The sequence below is a fragment of the Pyxicephalus adspersus genome, chromosome 4 (genome assembly GCF_032062135.1).
Source record: "Pyxicephalus adspersus chromosome 4, UCB_Pads_2.0, whole genome shotgun sequence".
NCBI lineage: Eukaryota > Metazoa > Chordata > Amphibia > Anura > Pyxicephalidae > Pyxicephalus > Pyxicephalus adspersus.
Genome location: NC_092861.1, coordinates 8,598,866 through 8,620,065, shown reverse-complemented (window position 1 = coordinate 8,620,065; position 21,200 = coordinate 8,598,866). Strand labels below are relative to the sequence as shown.

The 21,200-nt window shown below is 39.9% G+C and overlaps 1 protein-coding gene across 3 annotated transcripts; it reads right to left on the bottom strand.

Moving 5' to 3' along the window:
* Positions 1 to 1,947: 1,947 nt before the first annotated feature.
* LOC140328026 (cytochrome P450 2A5-like) lies at positions 1,948 to 19,990 on the bottom strand. Of its 3 annotated transcripts, none has more exons than XM_072407322.1 (9): positions 19,863 to 19,990; positions 12,782 to 12,944; positions 10,598 to 10,747; positions 9,037 to 9,197; positions 7,497 to 7,673; positions 5,848 to 5,989; positions 4,961 to 5,148; positions 4,003 to 4,144; positions 1,948 to 3,920 (listed from the first exon to the last, which is right to left on the bottom strand). In XM_072407322.1, exons 1-9 carry the CDS (start codon positions 19,929 to 19,931, stop codon positions 3,688 to 3,690), a joined length of 1,425 nt encoding a protein of 474 aa, XP_072263423.1. In that variant the 5' UTR covers positions 19,932 to 19,990; the 3' UTR covers positions 1,948 to 3,687. The 3 variants fall into 3 exon arrangements, with proteins under 3 accessions (XP_072263423.1, XP_072263422.1, XP_072263424.1); XM_072407321.1 differs by lacking the exon at positions 19,863 to 19,990 and adding an exon at positions 18,504 to 18,819; XM_072407323.1 differs by lacking the exon at positions 19,863 to 19,990 and adding an exon at positions 16,725 to 16,743.
* Between the last annotated feature and the right edge of the window lie 1,210 nt (positions 19,991 to 21,200).

Sequence of the window (21,200 nt, the reverse complement as noted above, 5' to 3'; positions counted from 1 at the left end):
GATGATGGTATTTGATTATGTGAGTTGATTCTTTGAGTTTGTAATGTTCAGACTGCGTTTTTTGGTGGAATGAGCAGTTTTCAAGACTGAATTTTCTAATTAAAATTTAAAAAAAATCTGAAAGTGTGACATTTTCTACAATGACTATCACACTAATATACTGTGAGCTGTGCATATTATAATTATAGAAGTAGTTGCCTGAGGACCTGAAAAGTATTTTAAGGTGTTCCCCCGTTCCAGAAAAAGTATGAAAAAGAGTATGAAAGAAGCCAGTGGCCTGAGGGTAAAAACGAGGTGGGGTCTGAGTAAAACTGTGCAAGATCAGTTCAGAATTCTTTTAGACTTTAACCAGATGGTATGTCAGGAAATTGTTCCTGCAAATCAGATGTATATGTTTACATCTTGGTTCTAAAAACATAAGCATAAGGGCTAGAGGACAGTGACATTTTACACCTAATATAAAATGTTTCTTGAGCTCAATATAATTGGTGCTCCACCATGTCAGTATATCAAAGATTTCTGTGCTAGCACTGCCTTGTCTGGGTTAGCTATAATAACCGTCAATGGAGGCCTTATAAGTTGGATTTTTGCTAAAGTAAAGGCACATTCCAATTGTGACAAAAAACAAGTTTGTTCCTTTTTGCAGTGGGAAACAAGCTGGAGAAGGTTGCCTCTAATCGCTGCATAAAATGTACATTTCAGAAGTGGAAGAGGTGTTTATGGCAAGGTATTTGGAAGCCTGGGAACTCAGTTAGAGAGATTACCAACAAGACATGAACCACAGGGCCATGATTTGACCATGGGGTAGATAGAATGAAAGCAGAGGTAACTACAGGGGCCGAGCAGTGCCCTATTAAGGGGATGGCGTTCTCTTTAGGCAGTAGCAAGAATATATCTCTAGATCAGCTCTGAAAATTAAGTGTTGGAGTGTGGTGGGCAAACTTTTTTAGTCAGGGGCCACAATCTGAAAAAAAATTTGCCAGAGGGGCCGGGTTGATGGTAGAGTGGGCAGGGTTATGCCATCATGACGCCCCTGAATGTGACATCATGATGGCATAACCCCTCCCACTCTCCCATTGCAGATCTGAGCCTGTGATGGGAGAGTGGGTGGGGTTGTGTACAGTAATACAGCTCAGATCCGGGAATGTGTTTCTTGGCTCTGGCCGGTGCGCCCTGTCTCTCCTGACCCTGCTCAGGGTGGATCCGCAGAACACCCAAAGGGCCGGAGAAACATCCCCATTGGGCTGTATACAGCCCGCTGGCCGTAGTTTGCCCCATCCCTGGACTAGAATCTTCACAAAGAAAGACCACACATAGGAAAGGAAGTAGTTTGGAATTTGGAGCATAATAGGGCTTGTCACCTCAAGTCCCTGAAGGAAAACCTGGAGGAGGAAGAACCTGCCCTCAAAGCCCACTACCTGTGGATATGAGGGGTGCAAAAATTTTGAAAACAAGGAGGCATAATATGAGGTTGCTTAAAACAAGCAGAATGCAGGTATATAACTGTGAGGTCTGATCTAAAGAAAAAACAAAGTTTGCAATGTTGAAGATGAGCAGATGGGATGTGGACCAGTACAGCTGACACCCTTGAGAGTGCATTCAGTCACCAGTAGCAGAATGTCCCATCCTGCACCACCATGGGAAAACTGTTCCTCCAAATGTCCGAATTCCTAGATTCCCTCTAAAGGTATGAAATGTGGCATGAAAAAAAGTAAAAACAAAATGCAAAGCAGTGAGCCTTTGAAATGCAGGAAAGCAGTAAGCCAATAATGTAGTCCTCAAATTATACAACTGTAGACAAAGTAGCAAGTCCAACAGCCTATGAAAAAATAAACCTACCTCGTTAAAGCGACGTGGTTAGTAAAAATAGTGAAAACAACTTAGTGGAAGAATCTTCAGACCTTGGAGGTTGATTGGAGCTTTTGAGTAACAGGTTTTCACACCTGGAAATATTCTTTTAGAAAAAACAGAGTAGTACTTTTCTGCTACCAGGATTTGCCAAGTTGAAGAGGTCTTAATGGACTGGAAGGTTTAAAGCCTTAAACTGACACAAAGCACACCATTTCTGAATGGTGGAGAGTGTCTGGTTCTTTTTGTCTGATAGAAATGGAACTTCAGGACTATGTCTCTTGGGAGGCCATCAGAAAGTGACCAAAACCTCAGAAAGTGGATCCTATAAATTTCTAAATGCCCCACTGGAAGAGTAGGTACCAATTCCAGAAACATTGCCAAAATAGTACCACACAAGTTGTTAACAGATTCTAGCACTCAGGGGCAAAGTTTCCAAAAACCAAACTTTCTAATTTCCTCAAGCAAATCTGCAGATAGTTGCTTGGTTGCAGCCACAAATGTATTACGCATTATGGAGCACATCTCAGCCAATAGAGATCGATCAGCTGTACCTTTCTGATCCTAAAGAGGAGAAGAAGAAGAGGCAAGGCTGGCCACAAAGAGCTAGGAATCCCTAAAGAAGACAGAAAAGCCCTCTTCCCCACAGATATGACATTATTTTGAATGAGAACAAATTGGGCACCTCCGACAGCCTAGATCTCCCTGTCCACTTCTTCTCTTTATGTTTCCCTGAGGCAGACAGCATCTCTTCCAATGTTGGAACTTGTTTATATAGAGCACTAACATATTACACAGCACTTTAAAAGCCCGTAGTTATCTCATTACCTGTCTCTCAGAGAGCCTTATAATCTAACATCCCTTCAATAGTTATATGTTACTAAGGCCAGTTTTTTGGTGAAACCAATTACCTAATTCACAAATTTTTGGGACATGGGAGTAGACCTGTGCCAACACAAGGAGAGGCTGTCTTTTGTAATATTTTCCACTTCAACGGGACACACAACATGAGGGTCTACTGGATTTAATCTCTGTTGTTTTTAGTTTATCCTGGGGCTAGGAATGATATCACTACTTTTTTGCCTTTCTAATTTTACATATTTAGACACATACAATAATTCTGGTACCAATTAAATCTGTTACCCTGCCTTGAATGTGTTATCTGTACTTGAGTTTTTCAATAGGGTTGTGCTATAAAATACCAGGCAAACCAACAGTAAAAAAAGGGTTTAGTGCACACTTTGAAACATGGATGACTGGTTCCCCCATTCAATTTTGTGTCTCCTTCAACCACCCCCACTTTACCCTAAAATACAGCAACGTTTGGTGATATGGGTAGTGGAATGGAATAGACAAAATTATAATGTTTTTTTTTTTCAATCAGGAAAGGGTCACTTTACCAGCTAGACTCTGAATGATGGCACTCTTAGGAAACCTCTGACTATTTACACTTAACTGTTAGAAACGTCATGAGACCTTTTACAATAAAGGTGAGACTCTCCTTTTGAACATGGGGTAACCCTTGAAAAAACTTTCAGGTCTTGAAGAAACCCCTTCTGTATTTACTATATGCCTAGCTCACAGTATATTACTGGTAGAATGGTGGGCATGCCTCTTATATTGCAGGCCAGTGGAAAGAATGTCACCCTTACAAATCACCAAAAAGATCATTAGTGACACTTTAGTGTCACTAAACGAAGAGTTCATACAAATGTTAGAAGGCTCCACTGAGACTTCTTACAAAAAATAAACTGGTAGTCTTCCAAAAAAAAGCATGTGAGATGTCTACATAATCTACAAAAGTGACCATTATAAGTACTGGAAAAAAATATTCCTTTTTCACTGGATTGTGTCTCCCTGTGTTTGGGTTTTATGTCCATTCCTTTTCTCTATTCTGGTATTGGCTCTCAGATTGTAGGTGAGTCCCTCTTTTCGGGTGGCTCTACGAAGCACCTCAAGGTTGAATGTGTCATTGGGATTTACAGGTTGAAAGGAGAAGTTCTGGAGCAGAGCAGTGAGGAACAGGAAGATCTCCATCCGAGCCAGACCTTCTCCGGGGCATATTCTCTTACCTGGAAAAAGCAAAGAGCAGCAGATCATCATGAGTTTACATAACAGTGCAGAAGATGCCACTGTTAAAGTTCTTTGTCTTACCTGTGGAGAAAGGAATCAGAGCTTCCTGTGGACAGAACTTTCCATTCTCATCCAGGAAATTTTCTGGATTAAAGTCATAGGGCGATTTCCAATGATCTGGGTCTGATAATGCAGAACCAATGAGAGGAAATACGGTGGTCCCCTGTACAACAATAATAATAAAGACATTTATGGTATCAGCAAAACTTCATAATACCACTTTCAATTAATCATTTGTACACATCAGGCCTAATATTATAGCTGAGTTCTAGTCTACTAACAGATGGGACAGCAGCTAAAATGGTAAGTCCTCACAATGAAGGTCCGAGCAAAAAGCAAATATTAGCTGTACTGTGGGCATAATGTAGTCCCTCTAGAGATGCAGTACATAAGTGTTGTCACTCTGGGGCAGAAATCATAACACTGACAGGATCACAGATGAAAATAAAGGAAAAGGGATTTAAAATTATATAAAACAACATATTTGTTGTAGCATTGCTAAAAGCCACCTGAGTCTGCAATGGCAGGCTGGCAACACTGAAGTTGATCATTAGGCTTGTTGTTGTCAGCCTGCAGCAATATACATAATTATTGGCAATCTTTTCATGTACAAAAATTGAAACTTTATGTGTGTATGCATCAGTGTGATATGATGCCAAGATTTTTAGTTTACACAATGTTTAAACATATTGGGGATTTCAGTAACAAGAGCTGTATGGTAAAGTTCCATGCCGTATGGCAATAGTGAATGATATGGTGTTCCCACTTCTCCTGCTGGATTCTTCATAGCATCCTAGTAATATCTAGCAGGAGGAGTGGGAACACCTTTATCAAAAATTTGATAGTACGACTAAAGACTATTGTGCACATATTTTTTTAAACTTTTACCAGTATGTAGAGATTACAACCTTAATAAATTTGTTGCCATCTTTAAGGGCCAAAAAAAAAATCTAAAAAATTTTGCCCACAGGGGTCTCACCTTAGGGATGATAAAGCCTCTGAAGTTGATGTCCTCGGTAACTTTATGTGCAAGTGCCATTGGGACAAGGTCTAAGTATCTCATTATTTCATGGACTACTGCATTGGTATACGGCATCTGTAAGCGATCGGTTATGCTGGGCAGTCTGTCCATCCCAATGACAGAGTCTATCTCTTGTTGTATTCTCTCTAAGAAAATAATAAAATATGTAAAAACAGTAATTTATTAACCTGATATGTGCATCTGTTAAAAGCCCCCTAAATTCCTTTTTATGTAAATAATGGGCAAGATAAGCAGTGGTTAGCACATCTATAGGCTAGGGGTTGTTAAGGTCATCCCCGAACAACATTTTTGACCTATCTGGACATCTGAATAGCTAGCTTACTGATTTAGTTTGACCAAAAGCAGATGTTCCTTTCATCTTTTCCAGTGCACCTTCCCTGTACCTGTCATACAGCTAAAATTCACATCTTTGCTACAAACATTTAAAGGAGAGCAATATTCAACTTTACCCAATGTCTTCTGGAATAAATGAAAGATCCAATCTTCTGAGTCAAGGTTGTTATCGACGGGTTCCGCAGGGTGACCTTATTATGCTGACCCAGGCCCAATGTATTACCTGACTATAAATTTTTAGGCAAGATTTAGTGTAGCAGTAAGCTCTTAACACCCCTTTTTTAAAAAAAGAAAGGGGTCATGATATTGCTGTTCTTGTGAAAAGACCCTTAAAAAAATATTATGAAAAAAAAGTATCTACTTTTTTCACAAAGATGTATATGCACTCCAAAAACATTATAAAGCTGTAAAAAAAACAGCAATGCCTACACTTTCTGATGTTTTACAGGCTACAGATGTTCTGCACCTCTGTGGACCATTGGCCCTCTTACCTTGGATTTTCTGATGTTTTATCATCACTAGCAAACTGAACTGCAGGGTACTAGATGTGGTCTCTGTTCCAGCAAAGAAAAGTTCAAATACAGAAATCAGCAGATTCTCTGTGCAGAATTCACTGTTTATCACATTTTTCTCCTACAATTTTAAAGAAGAATTGTGAGTTTAAGTCTGTGTGAGGCTTGATATATAGACAAGTTCTTCAGCTGTTGTGAGCAGCACCTTGAAGACTTCCTGCTATAGAAAGATAACAAACCTTGGTACGACTGGAGTATGGCTTCAAAGGACCAAACAAAAATAAATGTTTTGAAAAAGGCAAAAAGGCAGATCTCATTTTCTCATGGTCGACCATTATATAAGGAGGCGCTATCCTGAAGAATAAGATTACCACTTTCTTGGGCTGCAATCAATATTTTTAACGCCTAAATTTTACCCGTGCAAATAACCTAAAACCACCAGTTTCACAGTAAAGACTGATTACAGTCAGAATGGGGATTTTATAGACTTTCTTGCAATGAGGGTGCAAAAACGTAATCTTCTAACAGCCCTTCTGTTACCTGTTTACCAGGAAGCCCGCACCTAAAACAAAGTGATAGTGAGGTACCTAATGCTGAAATGCACCCTGTTTTCCAGTTGTTCCACTGACACTAATAAAAGGGAAGATAATTATTGTACCCACTGACACCAAAAAAGCAGGAAGGATGGTTTTACTTGTACCTGCTAATACCACTTAAGGTAAATGTTATCATTGTTAACATTAGTTAATGGAGGTTTCCTATTATTTCCTTTGCTGGTGTACCAAGGTAATACAGATGCAGTATATATAAATACCTTGAGAATGAAGCTTACTGGAGAGCTGTTGTCCTTCTTACATACCTGAACATTTTCTTGGTTTTATTACAATCATTATGGCATTCAATAACATTTTTAATTGAAAAATAAAAAATGTAAAAAATTTAGTCTATGTAGACTATCTAGAATGTCTTTGGATTTTCTTAACTCCTCTCATACCTTCAAAGTAGACTATGGAACTTGAGCAGAATGGCCATGAATAACAAGTATTGGGAATTCCAAACACAGGATAGACAAAACTCAAGCCATATGTCAAGAAAAGGAGGTGTGCAGGAAAAAAAAAACAGATGATGAGTCAATAATCATTTGAAGAACTCCTACATTCTGTACATCAAGCACAAAACAGAATTAGAGTTAGGGGTTAGAAGAAACAAGGACAAGAAAATCCAAATCTCGTTTAAAGGTGAACAGGAAAAGCCCAGAAAAAAATGTATCTATACACTAGTGAATGGAACCCACATGTTCCTAACATCGTTGTAACCAGCTCTTTTTTGGGGTTGAATTATGTTTTCCCTAAAATTTACTATATTTGTGAATAGTCTTAGGACATGGATGTACTACTTGTCTGAGGTCTACCAAAAGATCTGTAACAGCTAATCTCAGAAAAGTGAGTGGCAATAACAGTGTTTGAGCTTGTGTTCATTAGCAGCTCCATAATTCCAATAATTACCTTGTCTAGATTGGGAAAAGTTCATATCCCAGTATTGCACATTAGTGCAAAGTCTTAACATCCTCTCAGCATTAAATTAGTTACTGATAGTTTACACTACAACATAAATATACAATTTATTACCTTGTTGGCCTGGATAAGGAAGCAGTCTATAAAATCTCGGGGGGACTCTGAATGCAGGGATTGCCTGTGTGAGTTAATTTCTTCCTTGATAAATGATTTTATATGCTCACAGTCAGCAAACACTTTTTGATGAGGACCCGGAAGATGCTTCATTAGACTGTCAAATGCAAAGTATACCTGAGTGGTGGATAAAGGAAAGATGTCTATAAATGAGACCCAACATTGTATACTTAGTCTTGAACATGTGTAAAGACTGTCGAGTATTATGTATTTCCATACTTTGCAGAAATAATTTATCAAAATTCACAACATTGGTTTTGAAATCACAGATTATGTCCATTGATTTTCTCCGTCTACATGAAAAAATTTAGTGGGACTTTTCCCTGGATATAAACTATCTTCTGAAGTTTTGTGTATCCAGGATATATATAAGTAGTAGAACCACTAACTCTTTTGAAGTACAGAGAGGCGGGAAACTACAAATGACCACCAATATCTAGAAGTAGAGGTGGAAAGCAGAGACTTTTTCAATTGCTGCTAGTTTTTGGGGTGTGTGGTAACTTTTATTAACCAAGCTTGGGAAAAAACTATTCCACTGGAGCGTACTTCTTAGCAAGCGTAGGCTCGCACAAACATGCGTAACTATCGAACGGACTATGGGGGATTCTGTTTAACATTGATTACAATAAGGATTATTGTTCCACCCACACATGATTATGATGGGAGAGGGGATTCTATTTTTCCTGGGAATGGGTATACATCTTCATATTAACTGTAATAACGGGGACTCTTCCACCCATTGATATTGGTGCCAGGAGGGGAATTAATTCTCACACGGATCAGGGTTTTACCACACTTCATACTGACCAGCAGGTAGTACTATACTTTACATATTACATATTATACTTACATGTTACATACTTCCAACCTTGGTATATTGTGCTGTGTGTTCCCCTCCAGACCCCTGCATTGTTCATTTACCACATCTACTACTTTCCCTAGGGTTTTCCTCTTTCTGAAATGTAAAGGTCACTACTGGGAACCAACAGCAGGTGCTCTGCTTGTCAGAACATTGAGGCTGATTACTCCACAGTGCCTGCAGCTACAGAGGTCAGTGAATCAGTATACTAGCTTTTGGATGTGATGGCTGCATCAGTTTTTTAAGTTTCGTTTTGCTTTGTTTTCATCCACTGGCCATGCCAGTAACACAATTCCTGTCCTGGAGCGCCAATACTTACATACAAAACTGTAATTATGTAGGAGCAGAGTTGTCTATCTAGCACAGGACTACACAACATCCCAGCCTCTTTTTTCTCTATTTCATATGAAGTGGTGTTCTGTGGTCATTAAAGGTACCTGAGAACAATATAACTAATACTAGTGCAGCACAGGCAGAGAACACAGGAGCTATTAGCTTACAAAATTGTAGCTGCCCCCCTGATCATTTGCCAATCCTGTCTGAGTTACCTAGTGGATGATCATTGCTCATATTTCACATGACAGGTGTACTTTAAATGTAAATTACATGACAAATACTGACCACTCCTAACGGTCTTCGGATAAAATTAAATAGATTATTGATGACAGACAGAAATTTCAAGAAGGTTTCGTCTTCATAGTCCCAGCGCCAGCCAAACACCACCAAGTTTATGACATTGCTGACCGCACGCCCAAGAACCAAATGAGGATTAAATGCTTCACCTGCGGATATAAAAAATTAACAATTATACAGTGTGAGGGATTATAACTCTTCTCAGACTTACTTATGACCTGGATATTTCTCATTTGGAAATCAAGCTTCCTTTCACAACTTGCATCATGCTGTCAAATAAAGCAGTGGAACTGTTACTGTAATATCTTTGTATCTGTATCTGAATACTGTGACAGTTTCAGTTGAATGAGCTACCAAATCAAAGTACGTCTTCATCTGGACATTAATTGATATTTAGCTTTTGAAAGGAATCACAGCTTATATGATGCTGTCAAATAAAAGGTACAAATCTACTGTAGTACCGGAGATGTTACAGTATCTTTGTAGATATGTGGTGTGTGCAGTGCTCCATTGCCAGACGTGTTTGTGGGTGACAATATGAGACTGGCAATGTTGTTGTTTTAGGATGCTGGCAGGCCTACTCTTTTAGAACGCTACCATTGTCTACCAAATGTCTTCTAGCTACAGATCTGTGGGTCCAAAAACTTATTTTTGACAAGACCCTTATCATTTAGAACAAGCTCCTTAACATCAAGAGCCTCCATTGCCATCAGGAGGGCTTCTTTACATCAAATTTCTATCCTTTACAATAAAACCACCCTTTATTAAAACTGTATTCTCCCTTTATATCAAAGCCCTCTCATTCATAATAAAGTCCCCCCTCCATCAAATCAGCACCCCCATCCCCTCTTTTGATATCAGTCAAGACCCCCAATTTACATTTGACTGTTCACTTTATTTCAGACCTTCCTGTTTTAGAATACACCCCCTGATGTCACATCATTGTCTCCAAATTCACATCAGAGCCCAACCTTTACTTTACTTAACACTAAAACCCCAGCAAACCCACAGAATATATATATCAGAATCCTTCATTTACATTGTACTTCTGTTATTAAGGACCACCATCACCAAACTGTGCATGATGTATCTTTAATGTGCTTTAATCAAATGCATTATTTTAAGTGGTAAAATAAAATGCATCATGCACCTAAACTGCAAGCATGTATCCTCTGACCACTCGTTCCTTATATTCACTCGTTCATCTTACCTGGAACTTTCAATTTCCCCCCTAAGATAGCTTTCTTGTGGCAAACCTGTACACACATGCTTTACAAAACTGTAAGTACACCCACTCTTCTGTTCCAACCTACAACTACAAGCAAATCTTTTGCTCTGCCTGGCGGATAAGGATATCCCTTTCTTCCACCTGTACACATACACTTGTTAACACACCCCCTCCTACCCATCTGTACAAACATAATGTTTGTGCCCACATTTTACAGGATATTTAAATAATTTTTACACAAGTGATATAACTTACACACAGGGGAGTCTTGGCCTGTCTGTAGCTCCATTATATGCCAGTAATTTATAGTGATGATCTTACCTTCCGTGTCTTTTATAGCTTTTATGAGGTGCTGGGATTCCTCCTGCACTCGCTCCTCCATTGATCGTTTCCCCATTCCAAAATTCCTCAGTGTGCTTACTGCAAATCGTCTAACCTGCTGCCAGCGTTCCCCATTGGTGGTGACAATACCTGAATTTGGAGAAATTTTTATTTGGTATTACTCCTCCTAAAAATCCGTTAGTGCTAACAGGGATCTCAGCAGAGGAGAAGAGCAGTCACTTTATATGATTTCCCTGGTGAAGCCATGTTCTATATATTACACCCCTTTGTTTATCAATTGGAGAAGGTAGATGGTGATAGCCTGTGACATTTGCTTACACACAGGTTCATTTAGCAGAGCTGGCTGAGGGGCTAACATGAAAGATAAAACACTTGAATTTGTCTAATTACATAATAATAGTCATTCATCAATTTTAACAGTGAGAAAACCTGAGGTATTATTGTAACCAACCCCTTTTATAACTTTTTTTACCCGTAAAAAACTCTCTACAAAAAACAATATCTTTGGGGGTTTAATGGGGAAAAAAGTCTCTTAAATTGTTGACAAACGGAAAGAAAAATCCCCTAAAATGATGGGTGGAATAACACCTTTAAAGACAACTTAAATCATCAGGCAGATAGATCTACCAAGTGACGTTGACCCCAGGACTACGCAGACATAATCAAATGGTAGGTGAGCCACAGTTCAAGGAATCCCTAGGAACCTCCCAAGGAACCCTGGTTAAGAATGGTTGCTGTAACCCAGGGGTGTCAAACTCAAATACACAGAGGGCTGAAATTAAAAACTTAGACCAAGTCGGGGACCAAACATGAAATTTATTGAAAAAATTGAGGAAGTTTTTCCTTATCATTAAATATATAACATTTTCATATGGAACCAAAGAGGGATTGCTTAACATTCAATCTGGAACAAGCCTATAACAGAGAAAGAAGCCTAAGAATTTTTTAAAATTTTATTTAAGAAAAAATGAATTATGCCTTTTTCTCGATTTGTAGCCTTTTGAGTAAAATTTAAATGGTAACCTGTCCCCAATGTTTGATATAGCTTTCATCAGTTCTCTATATAATATTTGCAGGAACTTTTTTGGAAGCCACAACTCCACACTTTATTATGTCACAGCTCTTCATTTAAACATTTACAGTCTTCCACACCACATACGCTGCATAATGTACCCATACCACCCACACTTCATTCTCCGTTGGTTCTTCCAAACCCTTCCCTTATTTGCACCATGTTTTCTGACAGCCCCCCCTCAAGTCTTTCAAGTTTTCTCTAGCACATCTGCCCCCACATTCCATACTGCATTCTTCAGCAGCTGCAACTTTACCATTCAAATTATTTATTACTTTCTACCATGGCTGACCTTAAAGTTATGGGGCCTTACCTTCTTTTTTCCACACTTGTAGATAAACCTCTCTGGTGCTCTAAATGATTATTTTTTTAAGCAGAAGACAACAGAGGAAGAAAACAAAAACAGCCAAATGGGGAGCTACGCATAGGCAGAGAGCTGCTCCATAGATGCGAGTGATGCCGAGACTACAATTCCCGGCATTATTTGAGTCTATAGAACAGAACAGGCCGCTGTTCTATAGACGGGGGTGATGCCGAGAATTGTAGTAGCGGAATCACTCGCTGCAATACGTAGTGGCGGGCGGGCAAGATGCAAATCATTTTCAGAACTCTTTGGGGGGGCCAAACGAAAGGACCTCGTGGGCCAGAGTTTGACACCCCTGCTATAACAGAATTGCTGAAGGACTATGCACTATTTACATGTTATCTGCTAAAAGCTAATTACTCTAAATGAGCAATCCATTAAAAAATTATATTTTGTTTTATCCTCAGCCTTGTTGAGAGTGATGTGAGTTGAGTATGCCACTGGCCTCTCAGAATATATTTCTTGAAAACTTTTACCATGAGATCTATCTATTGTAAATCCAGAGTGTATCGACCCACTTTCAAGGTGGTACATAGGTCACCTGGTTTCAGCAGGCTCCCGAAAAAATAGGTTTTCCCACGGTTTTCTAGGTGGATCGAAAAGTGGAGTCCTATAAAATAACCCTTTATAAACTAGAATTTTTTTCTGTTACTTTGTGAATCAGATTATTTTCATTTGTAATGCTATATTAATACTATGTATCTTTAAAATTACAGATTTTCCTTACCATAACCACCTGCCATTCTCTCTGATATTGGTAATGGACCACGAGCACTGAATTGATGAGAATAATTGATGAGGGCCTCCTTAATAACATCATATCCACAAAGTGCTACCACTGGTTTAGAGCCAAACCAGACGGTGAAGATGGGTCCATACTGCTTGGAGAGCTATAAGAGAACACATCATTTTAACAGTTTAGTCTTCTTTCATACCATACCCACAGGTGAACCCAAATAAACTAAAATAAAGGTATTTCATTTTGCCATTAACTTCCAATAGATTCCATCATTAGCTAAAAAACAAAAATATGCTCTTGCCTCTTCCTCACTCTCTCCTTCATGATTAAATTCCATCCTCATTTTTTTTACTTTTCTGACCTTTTGTAATGGATCTTGCTGATAGGAATATTAGGTATAGTGTCCCTAATTTTAGATGGTTGCTATCTAACCAACTACTTCAGCATTTCCCCATCTCTGGCAGTCTCATATAGCATTCCTGCAACTATCTGCTCTAACCTGTCCTAAATCTTTGCCCATCCCCTGTAGCATGTCTACAGTATGTCTAAGTTTTCAGCATTATTATTATTATTATTATTATTATTATTATTATTAGACAGGATTTATATAGCACCAACATATTACGAAGTGCTGTACATTAAATAGGGATTACATACAAACTACACATAACATGTAGCCCCTTGGTGATTTCAAAAGATACATTAGATCCCTTCATGTGAAATGAGTCACATGCTTCTTCATAATAAAAGGTACAGGGTACCAGGTGTAAGAGAGCAATGAAGAGGCAAGTGTTTCAAAGAAAGGACAGGGATAGTAAAACAAACCTGTTGCTGTGACCTATTTTTCGTGTGCCTCTTCCAAAAAATGTATATATATATATATATATATATATATATATATATATATATCCTACATTATTTCTCAAACTCTTCTCTGTTTCATTAGAGTAATGATCAATTTTGTGTTCCAGACATTGTTTACTAACAGTAGTAGCATCAGTGAGCAATTGTGCAAAAGGCATGCACAAACATAGCTAACTAAGCAGATAGTTTACTAGGTCTAATGTTCAGTTCTATTAGGAACAAACGGAATTTCAGATGTTTTGTAATAGGCTTGAATCCAAAATCAACAATACCATTGAACATCCTATTCCAAATAAGAGGATAATAAGGAAAAGATCCCGCTGAGGCTGTAAGAGCCTTTATTTTTTTTTTTTTTATATCGAATCTCTCGATCCGTGCTAAAACACACCCCGTGACGGTAAAAAAGTGATAGTGCAAAAACACCACACAAAAAACGTGCACTGGGGTACTATTTGGTAATCCCTCCTATAAAGAGGAAGGGCCACCCTTTTTCTCCAAACCCTCCGAAGCAAAGCTCCAGACGAGGGCTGGATACTAAGCCCACCCAGCTGAAGCCGGGATGGACACACATGCCCCCCTGACCAAAGCCAGAGAGGGGCCTTTTCTCTCTAAGACCCGCCCATGCAGGTCCCACAAGATACTAAGCTGGGAGCTCTCCCAAAGAGAGACTCCACTGAGGGAGAGCGCCTGGTTTTTAGGCCAAGGCACTCTCCAAGACTTCAGGGCCAGCCCATAAGGGAATAGCACCCTCCATCAAAAAGTGGCACACAAATACCACACCAGTGACAAAACATAAAAAAACATTTAAATAATAAGTGCTCCGTGCATAACACACAGGGCAACAGATTTTAAAAATTGCCCCTCTGCACTAGCCGCAGCTAATGCAGAATAAGGCGGCGTGCCGAATCCAAAATATAAACAGTGACGTGCATAGTGCAGCCAAAAATCAAGTGGGGTCCCAAACCCAAGTGATTTAAGGTGCCCCTGGTTCGCCACTCCAGGGATACGACACTGGGGCGAGATTCGGACCGCTCGTCAGACCGATTGGTAAGACCAAGCTTTTCTCCATCCTCACCAGCGGGTCAGTCAAAACCCCTGGGAGCTCCTTATCAGGGCAGGCCCAAGCTCTTCCTCCGGTGGACAAGGCCGGCAGGTTTGCATAGGGCGGCTGTAAGAGCCTTTATTTTTCAGAAGAAGCTTTTCAGAAAAATTTGTAGGGTGTACCCCAACTTGATCCTCAATAGGAACTTCAATGTGCCTCTAGTTCCACAGAGTGAGAGCTGTTTAGGTAGATCAATGGTGCCAGTGCCCCTGGCTGGGATCAAATGTTTGTGGCAAAAACTGTGTGTAGTGGATGCATGGTGAATCACACACCCTGCTGACAGGGATTATAGTTTTTCTCCTATGCCCACAACACCTATAGTCCCATAGACTATTTTTTGATAGCCCAGGCTCTCCTGGATTTACAGCCCTGAATCTGGATTGGGCTATGGTTGTGGTCAGATCACGCCCCCATACATCTGGAACTGGGATGCCCCACCTATACAGGACCCAGGGGCTCCTGGAGACTAAACGGTGCTCTCCTCAATGATTCAATTTGTGTGGCAGAATTAGAAAAGGGTATCACTACATTCCGATTAGTGCACGAACACGACACCCACTCATGCAATGGGAAGCATTGAAATGTGTATTATGGGTAATATATATCAAGAACAGAGTACGATTGAAGAGGACCAGATCTACTCAAAATAAGCACCTTCTTGTTAAATTTGCCGATCTAGAATTTACTCACAAGCAAGACCTGTCGCCTTGCACCCTGGTGGACCTCTCCAATACATGGCATAAATTATTATATATATTAGAGATCGCAAACAAATGTGGCAGGCACCTTGCACATACCATACACACCAGACCCCCAAAACCATTGATTCCATTTGTAAACTCAAGGGGCACCCAAGTGAATGACAACAGGGACATCGGTAATGAATTTGCACTCTTACATACAAGCGAAAGCGCTTACATTGTTAGACCGTTCAATGTCTACTGCCCTAGATGCTCCTTTGAAATCAGAGGAACTCCTGGGTGCTATTAGGCAACTACAGGTAAATGTCCCGGCCCAGCTGGCTTTACTCCCTTTTTCCCATGGCCTTTGCAACCCAAATTTTGACTTCCCTGACAAAAGCACTTAATGCGGTGGACACGGACCATTTGCTTCTCCCAGAAACACAAGATCTGCCTTGTATTGGTGCACACCGAGATGCCTTTTGATGGGGATAACTGGCAATTCCTAGACCTGACTTTGCAAAAGGTTGGTATAGGCCCACAGCTTCATACCAAAATTTTGGCCTTAAACTCCACTCCAACGGCAAAAGTGTTGGTCAACGGGACCCAATCTTGAAAATTTGCCATCTCCAATGGTACAAGACAGGGATGCCCGCTTTCCCCACTTCTTTTGGCCCTGGTGATAGAACACTTAGCTGTTGCAATCTGCTCCAACCCCTCCATTCAAAGCATACAGACTTCCACCCATCATCACAAAATGACCCTTTATGCAGACAATGTCCTCTTGTACACAATCCAACCTCATACCTCCCTCACCCCAATTCAACTAGAAATGCAGGTATGTACAGCAAATTAAAGTGAATCTTTCCAAAACATTATGATTATGAGATTATGAGATTATTAACATCACTTTCCCCCGTTCGCTTACCACACAACTCTCTCATAACTTCCCCTTCAAATTGTGTTGCTCCCACATCACTTACCTAGGTCAATATATTGCTCAAGAATATATCAAAAGATTTTGACCAATGGCCGAACTTCACAATGTGGTCATAGGCCAAGAATAAAACACATTTCCATGGCACACATAAACAGGTTGGAGGTATGGGCTTGTCAAACTTCGAGTTAGATCATGCTGCGGCCATGCTCACCTGGGTAGTAGAGCGGAAAATCATGCCAGAGAGCAAACTCTCTACCATGGTAGAACAGGACCTTATACTTTTGGATTTGGGAGCAGTGGCTTGGACCTCCCTGCCCACCGACTCTTGGAAACTAGTACACTCACCATTTACAACTGCCACACTGAAGGTCTGGCATGCAATGAGTGAATGCCTCTCATTCTGCCCTTCTTCTGTCCCCTCACCTCTAACCAGTTTATTTGATAACCCTTCCTTTCCTATTAGATTTACCAGGCTACCCGGGGGAGGGTACACCAGGGAGTGCTGGCCTCAGACTAGGCACTTTGTAGACTCTGTTAAAGGCACCTTTGTTCCAGGTGAAAAAAACATTACCTGTTTAATCTCATGGCTAACCAATCCAACAATTTGCTAACTTCCATAAATCTTTACATCTATCGCCCCACAAGCATAGGTCAATGAAATAATTTGAGCAACTGTGTACTGTATCTGACGCTCCTCGTCACCTGGTATCCTTGTGTACAAAATGCTCATTTTTCAGCTATGATACGGCCACTCCTAACGTTGTTTCTGCATGGCATAGGGACATAGGACATGAGGTTGCAAGGTTGGACTGGCAAACAGCTTTTGCATTGACACACAAATGCTCCTTCTGTGGTTACACGCAGGAAAAGAACTATAAAATCCTTTCCAGCTGGTATAGAGATCTGGTCTCCCTGCAACACATATTTCCTTTCACGCCTAGTACCTGTTGGAGGTGTGGCACAGAGAAAGGCATTCACTTACACATCTGGTGGTCCTGTCCAACTCTGCAACTGTTTTAGCAAAACGAATTTGCAATATACTCTGACTGATATGGTACACCCCTCACCCCGACCCTGAGACTCCAGACTCCCCATTTGTCCAATAGGAAAACCTTACACTGTCACCTTTGGACAGTGAAAAGTTCTTGGCTCTATTCCTCTCAGATCTCTCACCATCCCAGTGTCTCTCAGTGCATCAGAACAGGCACTTTTCTGATGCACTGAGAGACACTAGGATGGTGAGAGATCTGAGAGGAATAGAGCCAAGAACCTTTCAGACAGGGCCCGCAAACTTATCACTCCATACTGGAAACTAGCATCACCCCCTTCCCTGGCCCTTTGGGTTGCCAAAGTTAATAAGGATGGAGGAAATTAAAGCATTTGAAAAATGACTGTATAGACAAAATGGCTCCCTCTACTATTCATTCCGGACCAGCCTAGGTTAAGCCCCACGGGGTATTGGTGCTCTGCACAAATTGACCCATAAAATCTAATAAAGGTACAAAATAAAGCAGAACTAAACTATAAACAAAAAAATGACATTTACTTTAAATCCGGCGATCCCTTGATGGCGCTGGTCTTTCCCACAATCAGATCTCGTGTTATCTTAAAATTCCTCTTCGTCCCAGCGCAGAGGAACCACCGGGTGCCGCCATCTTCATTCTTCACTTCCTTCTTCTTTCTCAGTCTTCTTGGTATGTCACCTGATCTGAGTGGGTGCGAGATCAGGTGACATAGCCGCTGTGAAGGTGAAAAAAAAAAAAAGAGCCAATCTCACTGCACATGGGTCAGATTGGCATCTTTCACGTATTAGGGAAAAATGCCCTTTTTAGCGCATGTTAGAGAATAAGGCATGCGCAGAAGGAGCAGCCAGAGCCTCGTGGGATGTGTGACAAAGGTATCCCGGGAGGCTCTGTGCTTCCCTTTACTCCAACATTTTAACCGTACATAGGTTGTCTACCCTTTCAATGTAAAGTAAAAATGTTGAGTTTAGGTACGCTTTAAGCAATAACAGATATTAAATATTCATGCCGGAATCTGAATTTTTCATAAGCAAAAACTTTACAGTTTTCTCATCCTTAGTGTTTTCCAGTTCATTTTTATGCACTGTAGTATTGGACTCACCTTGGGATAAGACTGATACAATGCAAAGCCCACTTGCAGCAGATTACCGATAAATGGCAGTGGGGCTGGTCCTGGAGGAAGCCGAAGACGCATCTTTTGTATTCTCCATGTTGTAATAATGAAGTAGAAGAGCAAAAATGAGCAGAGAGACAGAGTCAGGATATCCATGTTTGAATGCCAAGCAGAATTACAGCTATAGTCTAGTTGTGTTATATTCTGCTAATTATTAACATGCTGAAGATTTGAGAATACTATTATAGTATTGTGTAACAGAGAGTTTTCTAAATCTCAACCCTACAGGTCAGGCTTCAAATCTGTCTTTTCAAAGAAGGGGGAAAGGATATTAATGGGAGGGAAACAATCTTGACAAATGGGGTATTTTCTTTGGAGCTTGATTTACCAGATTAGCAAGCTTTGTGCTATCCTCACTTGCACCCTGGATGGCTCTTTCCACACCCAGTGGCAGTCTTTGACAACAGCATTAAGCACTACGGAAGGTGGCACACAGCCAAATATAACAATAAAATATTAAATTACATTTTTTTCACTTCTGGGAGATCTTGGTGAAGTATTCTTTGTGCCGAGAACAATAAATCTGCAAATCCTAAATAATAATACAAAATAAAATGCCTAACCGAACTTTCAAGCACATAATTTAAACATGTAATCTAATCTTTAAATGCCTATTCACATTTATGTGGTCTGCTACACTAAGTGATCACTCATGCATTACTGCCTTATACATCCAACGCTCATTGTGTAAAACCCTAATGGATGCAACAAGGTGAATTCAAACAGCAATCCACATTAAAAATGTAAAGAGTAGTAAAGAAGGGTAAAGTAACAAGATGACATAGGTTGAAAAAAAGACAGCAAGTCCATCAATTTCAACAACAAGGGCCATAAACATTCCCCAGATAAAAACCCCATGGACATAGTGAATCCAGAGGAAGGAAAAACAACCCTGGCTGAATTTGCTCCAGCAGTGGAAGAAAATTCCTTCAAATTTTGGTTATAGTATTATCCTGCAAAGCCACACGTTCCATATAAAACCAATTCATGATGTAGTGCTATAAATGTCCACAGTGTACTGTATAATAGTGCTGTGCATTACATGAAACCATAAAAAACCAATAGATGGCGCTGTGCATGGTGAATCTGCCAAAAGAGGTCTGATTAATGCCTGATAATGTCCATCCAATAGATGGCGCTGTATATGATGGCATTGCCAGAAAAGGTAATGGGAAACAAGCTGGTAGAGCCCATCTAAAGGGAATACAATAGTCCTTCTTATCTGCTAGTTTTTTAGTAGAAGTGTTTAGGCAAATGGGGAAAATTCATAAATAGTAAATTGATTACCTGAGACGATCGCTGAAAGGTTCTTGGCTCTATTCCTCTCTCATCCCAATCCATCCTAGTGTCTCTCATTGCATCAGAACAGGCGCCTGGGAACAATCACTCAAGGACGCAACACTAGTATGGTATCAAGCAATCTTCAACTTTATTATAACAAACATCTACTTTATATACCATAACAAAATATCACAGCAGATGCCTGAGATGCCTGAGAACAGATTTACTATAGTGGAAAAACACTAGTATACTTGTTCTAAAACAAAACTGCTTAGCCACATAATTTCAGACACAAAACAAAAACATTCTGTTATTCATAAACAGTCGACATTATCTGAGTTTAGCAGAATTAACAAGGACACTCATCTTGGCAGAACATCAGGTTTATACACATATAGTCTAAACAACCAAGGAATACATCTATCTCTTATAACTAAAAACTAGAATGTGAAACAAATTGGAGGGTCTCAGGTCCTTTCACTTTTATTCTGTGCCTAGAGGAAAACATATCATTTTTTATCAGTGCTCAGTCTTTACAGTTGTTAATAAGTATGCAACAACATAACCATACTTGGTGAAGACATGCCCATTTTATTTTTCACATGGCTTTTTTAACTTTGGCCATAACGAAAACTGGTAAGCTATGACGGTGCTTGTTCAAGTGGAAGTAACATGTGATTTAAGCAAATGTTTTTGGTGGAAAGGGACAGGCAAAGTCCTTTCTGCAATACCTCTTCTTACCTGTCTGGTTGCTGCCCAGCTATTAATTTGTTTAGTGTTGCATATGCACAACTTTGTGGAAATCCAACAACCCCCTTTTCATTGTTTGTGCTGGGAATAAATGAACTGTGTGGGAGTTTTGTCATCCTAGCACAGCCAATCAAGACGGCCAAAGATTGTCTTTGGAAAGAGATAATGAAGGATGATGGCTGTGGCCTGCCATTAAACAGGGATAGGTGAGTAATGCCTGGTTTAGTTCAGCTCTATATGAGATGTCCATGCCTCTCAAAGTCCACTCTCTTACTCAAAAATAAACAGATTGATGGGTTTTTGTTAGGCAGACTTCAAGGGTTTATCAGAGAGAGGGATAAGGAATAGATCACTTCTACAACAAAATGCTAAACCTACATGTAAATTGAATGTTACAAAAAAACTGTATAGAGGAAACACCATGATTTGCCAATAATATCCTCTGTTAGTTTTTTCTTTATTTTTTAATGTGTGTGAAGCACATCTTTGAAATTTAAATCAACTTAACTAAGCAGGTGATTAAAAAAAAAAAGTTTTCCAAAAAAAATGCAAAAGATGCTTTCACATGGTCCCTAAAGTGGTTATGGCCCCATT

Bases quoted from the DNA above. Each gene is read 5' to 3' on its own strand.
- LOC140328026 (XM_072407321.1), bottom strand. From the start codon at position 18,671: ATGGATATCCTGACTCTGTCTCTCTGCTCATTTTTGCTCTTCTACTTC. The intron at 12,945-18,503 runs GTGAGTCCAATA...GTTCTCTTATAG, and splicing joins TGTATCAGTCTTATCCCAAG to CTCTCCAAGCAGTATGGACC. The intron at 3,921-4,002 runs GTAAGACAAAGA...TGCTTTTTCCAG, and splicing joins TCTGATTCCTTTCTCCACAG to GTAAGAGAATATGCCCCGGA.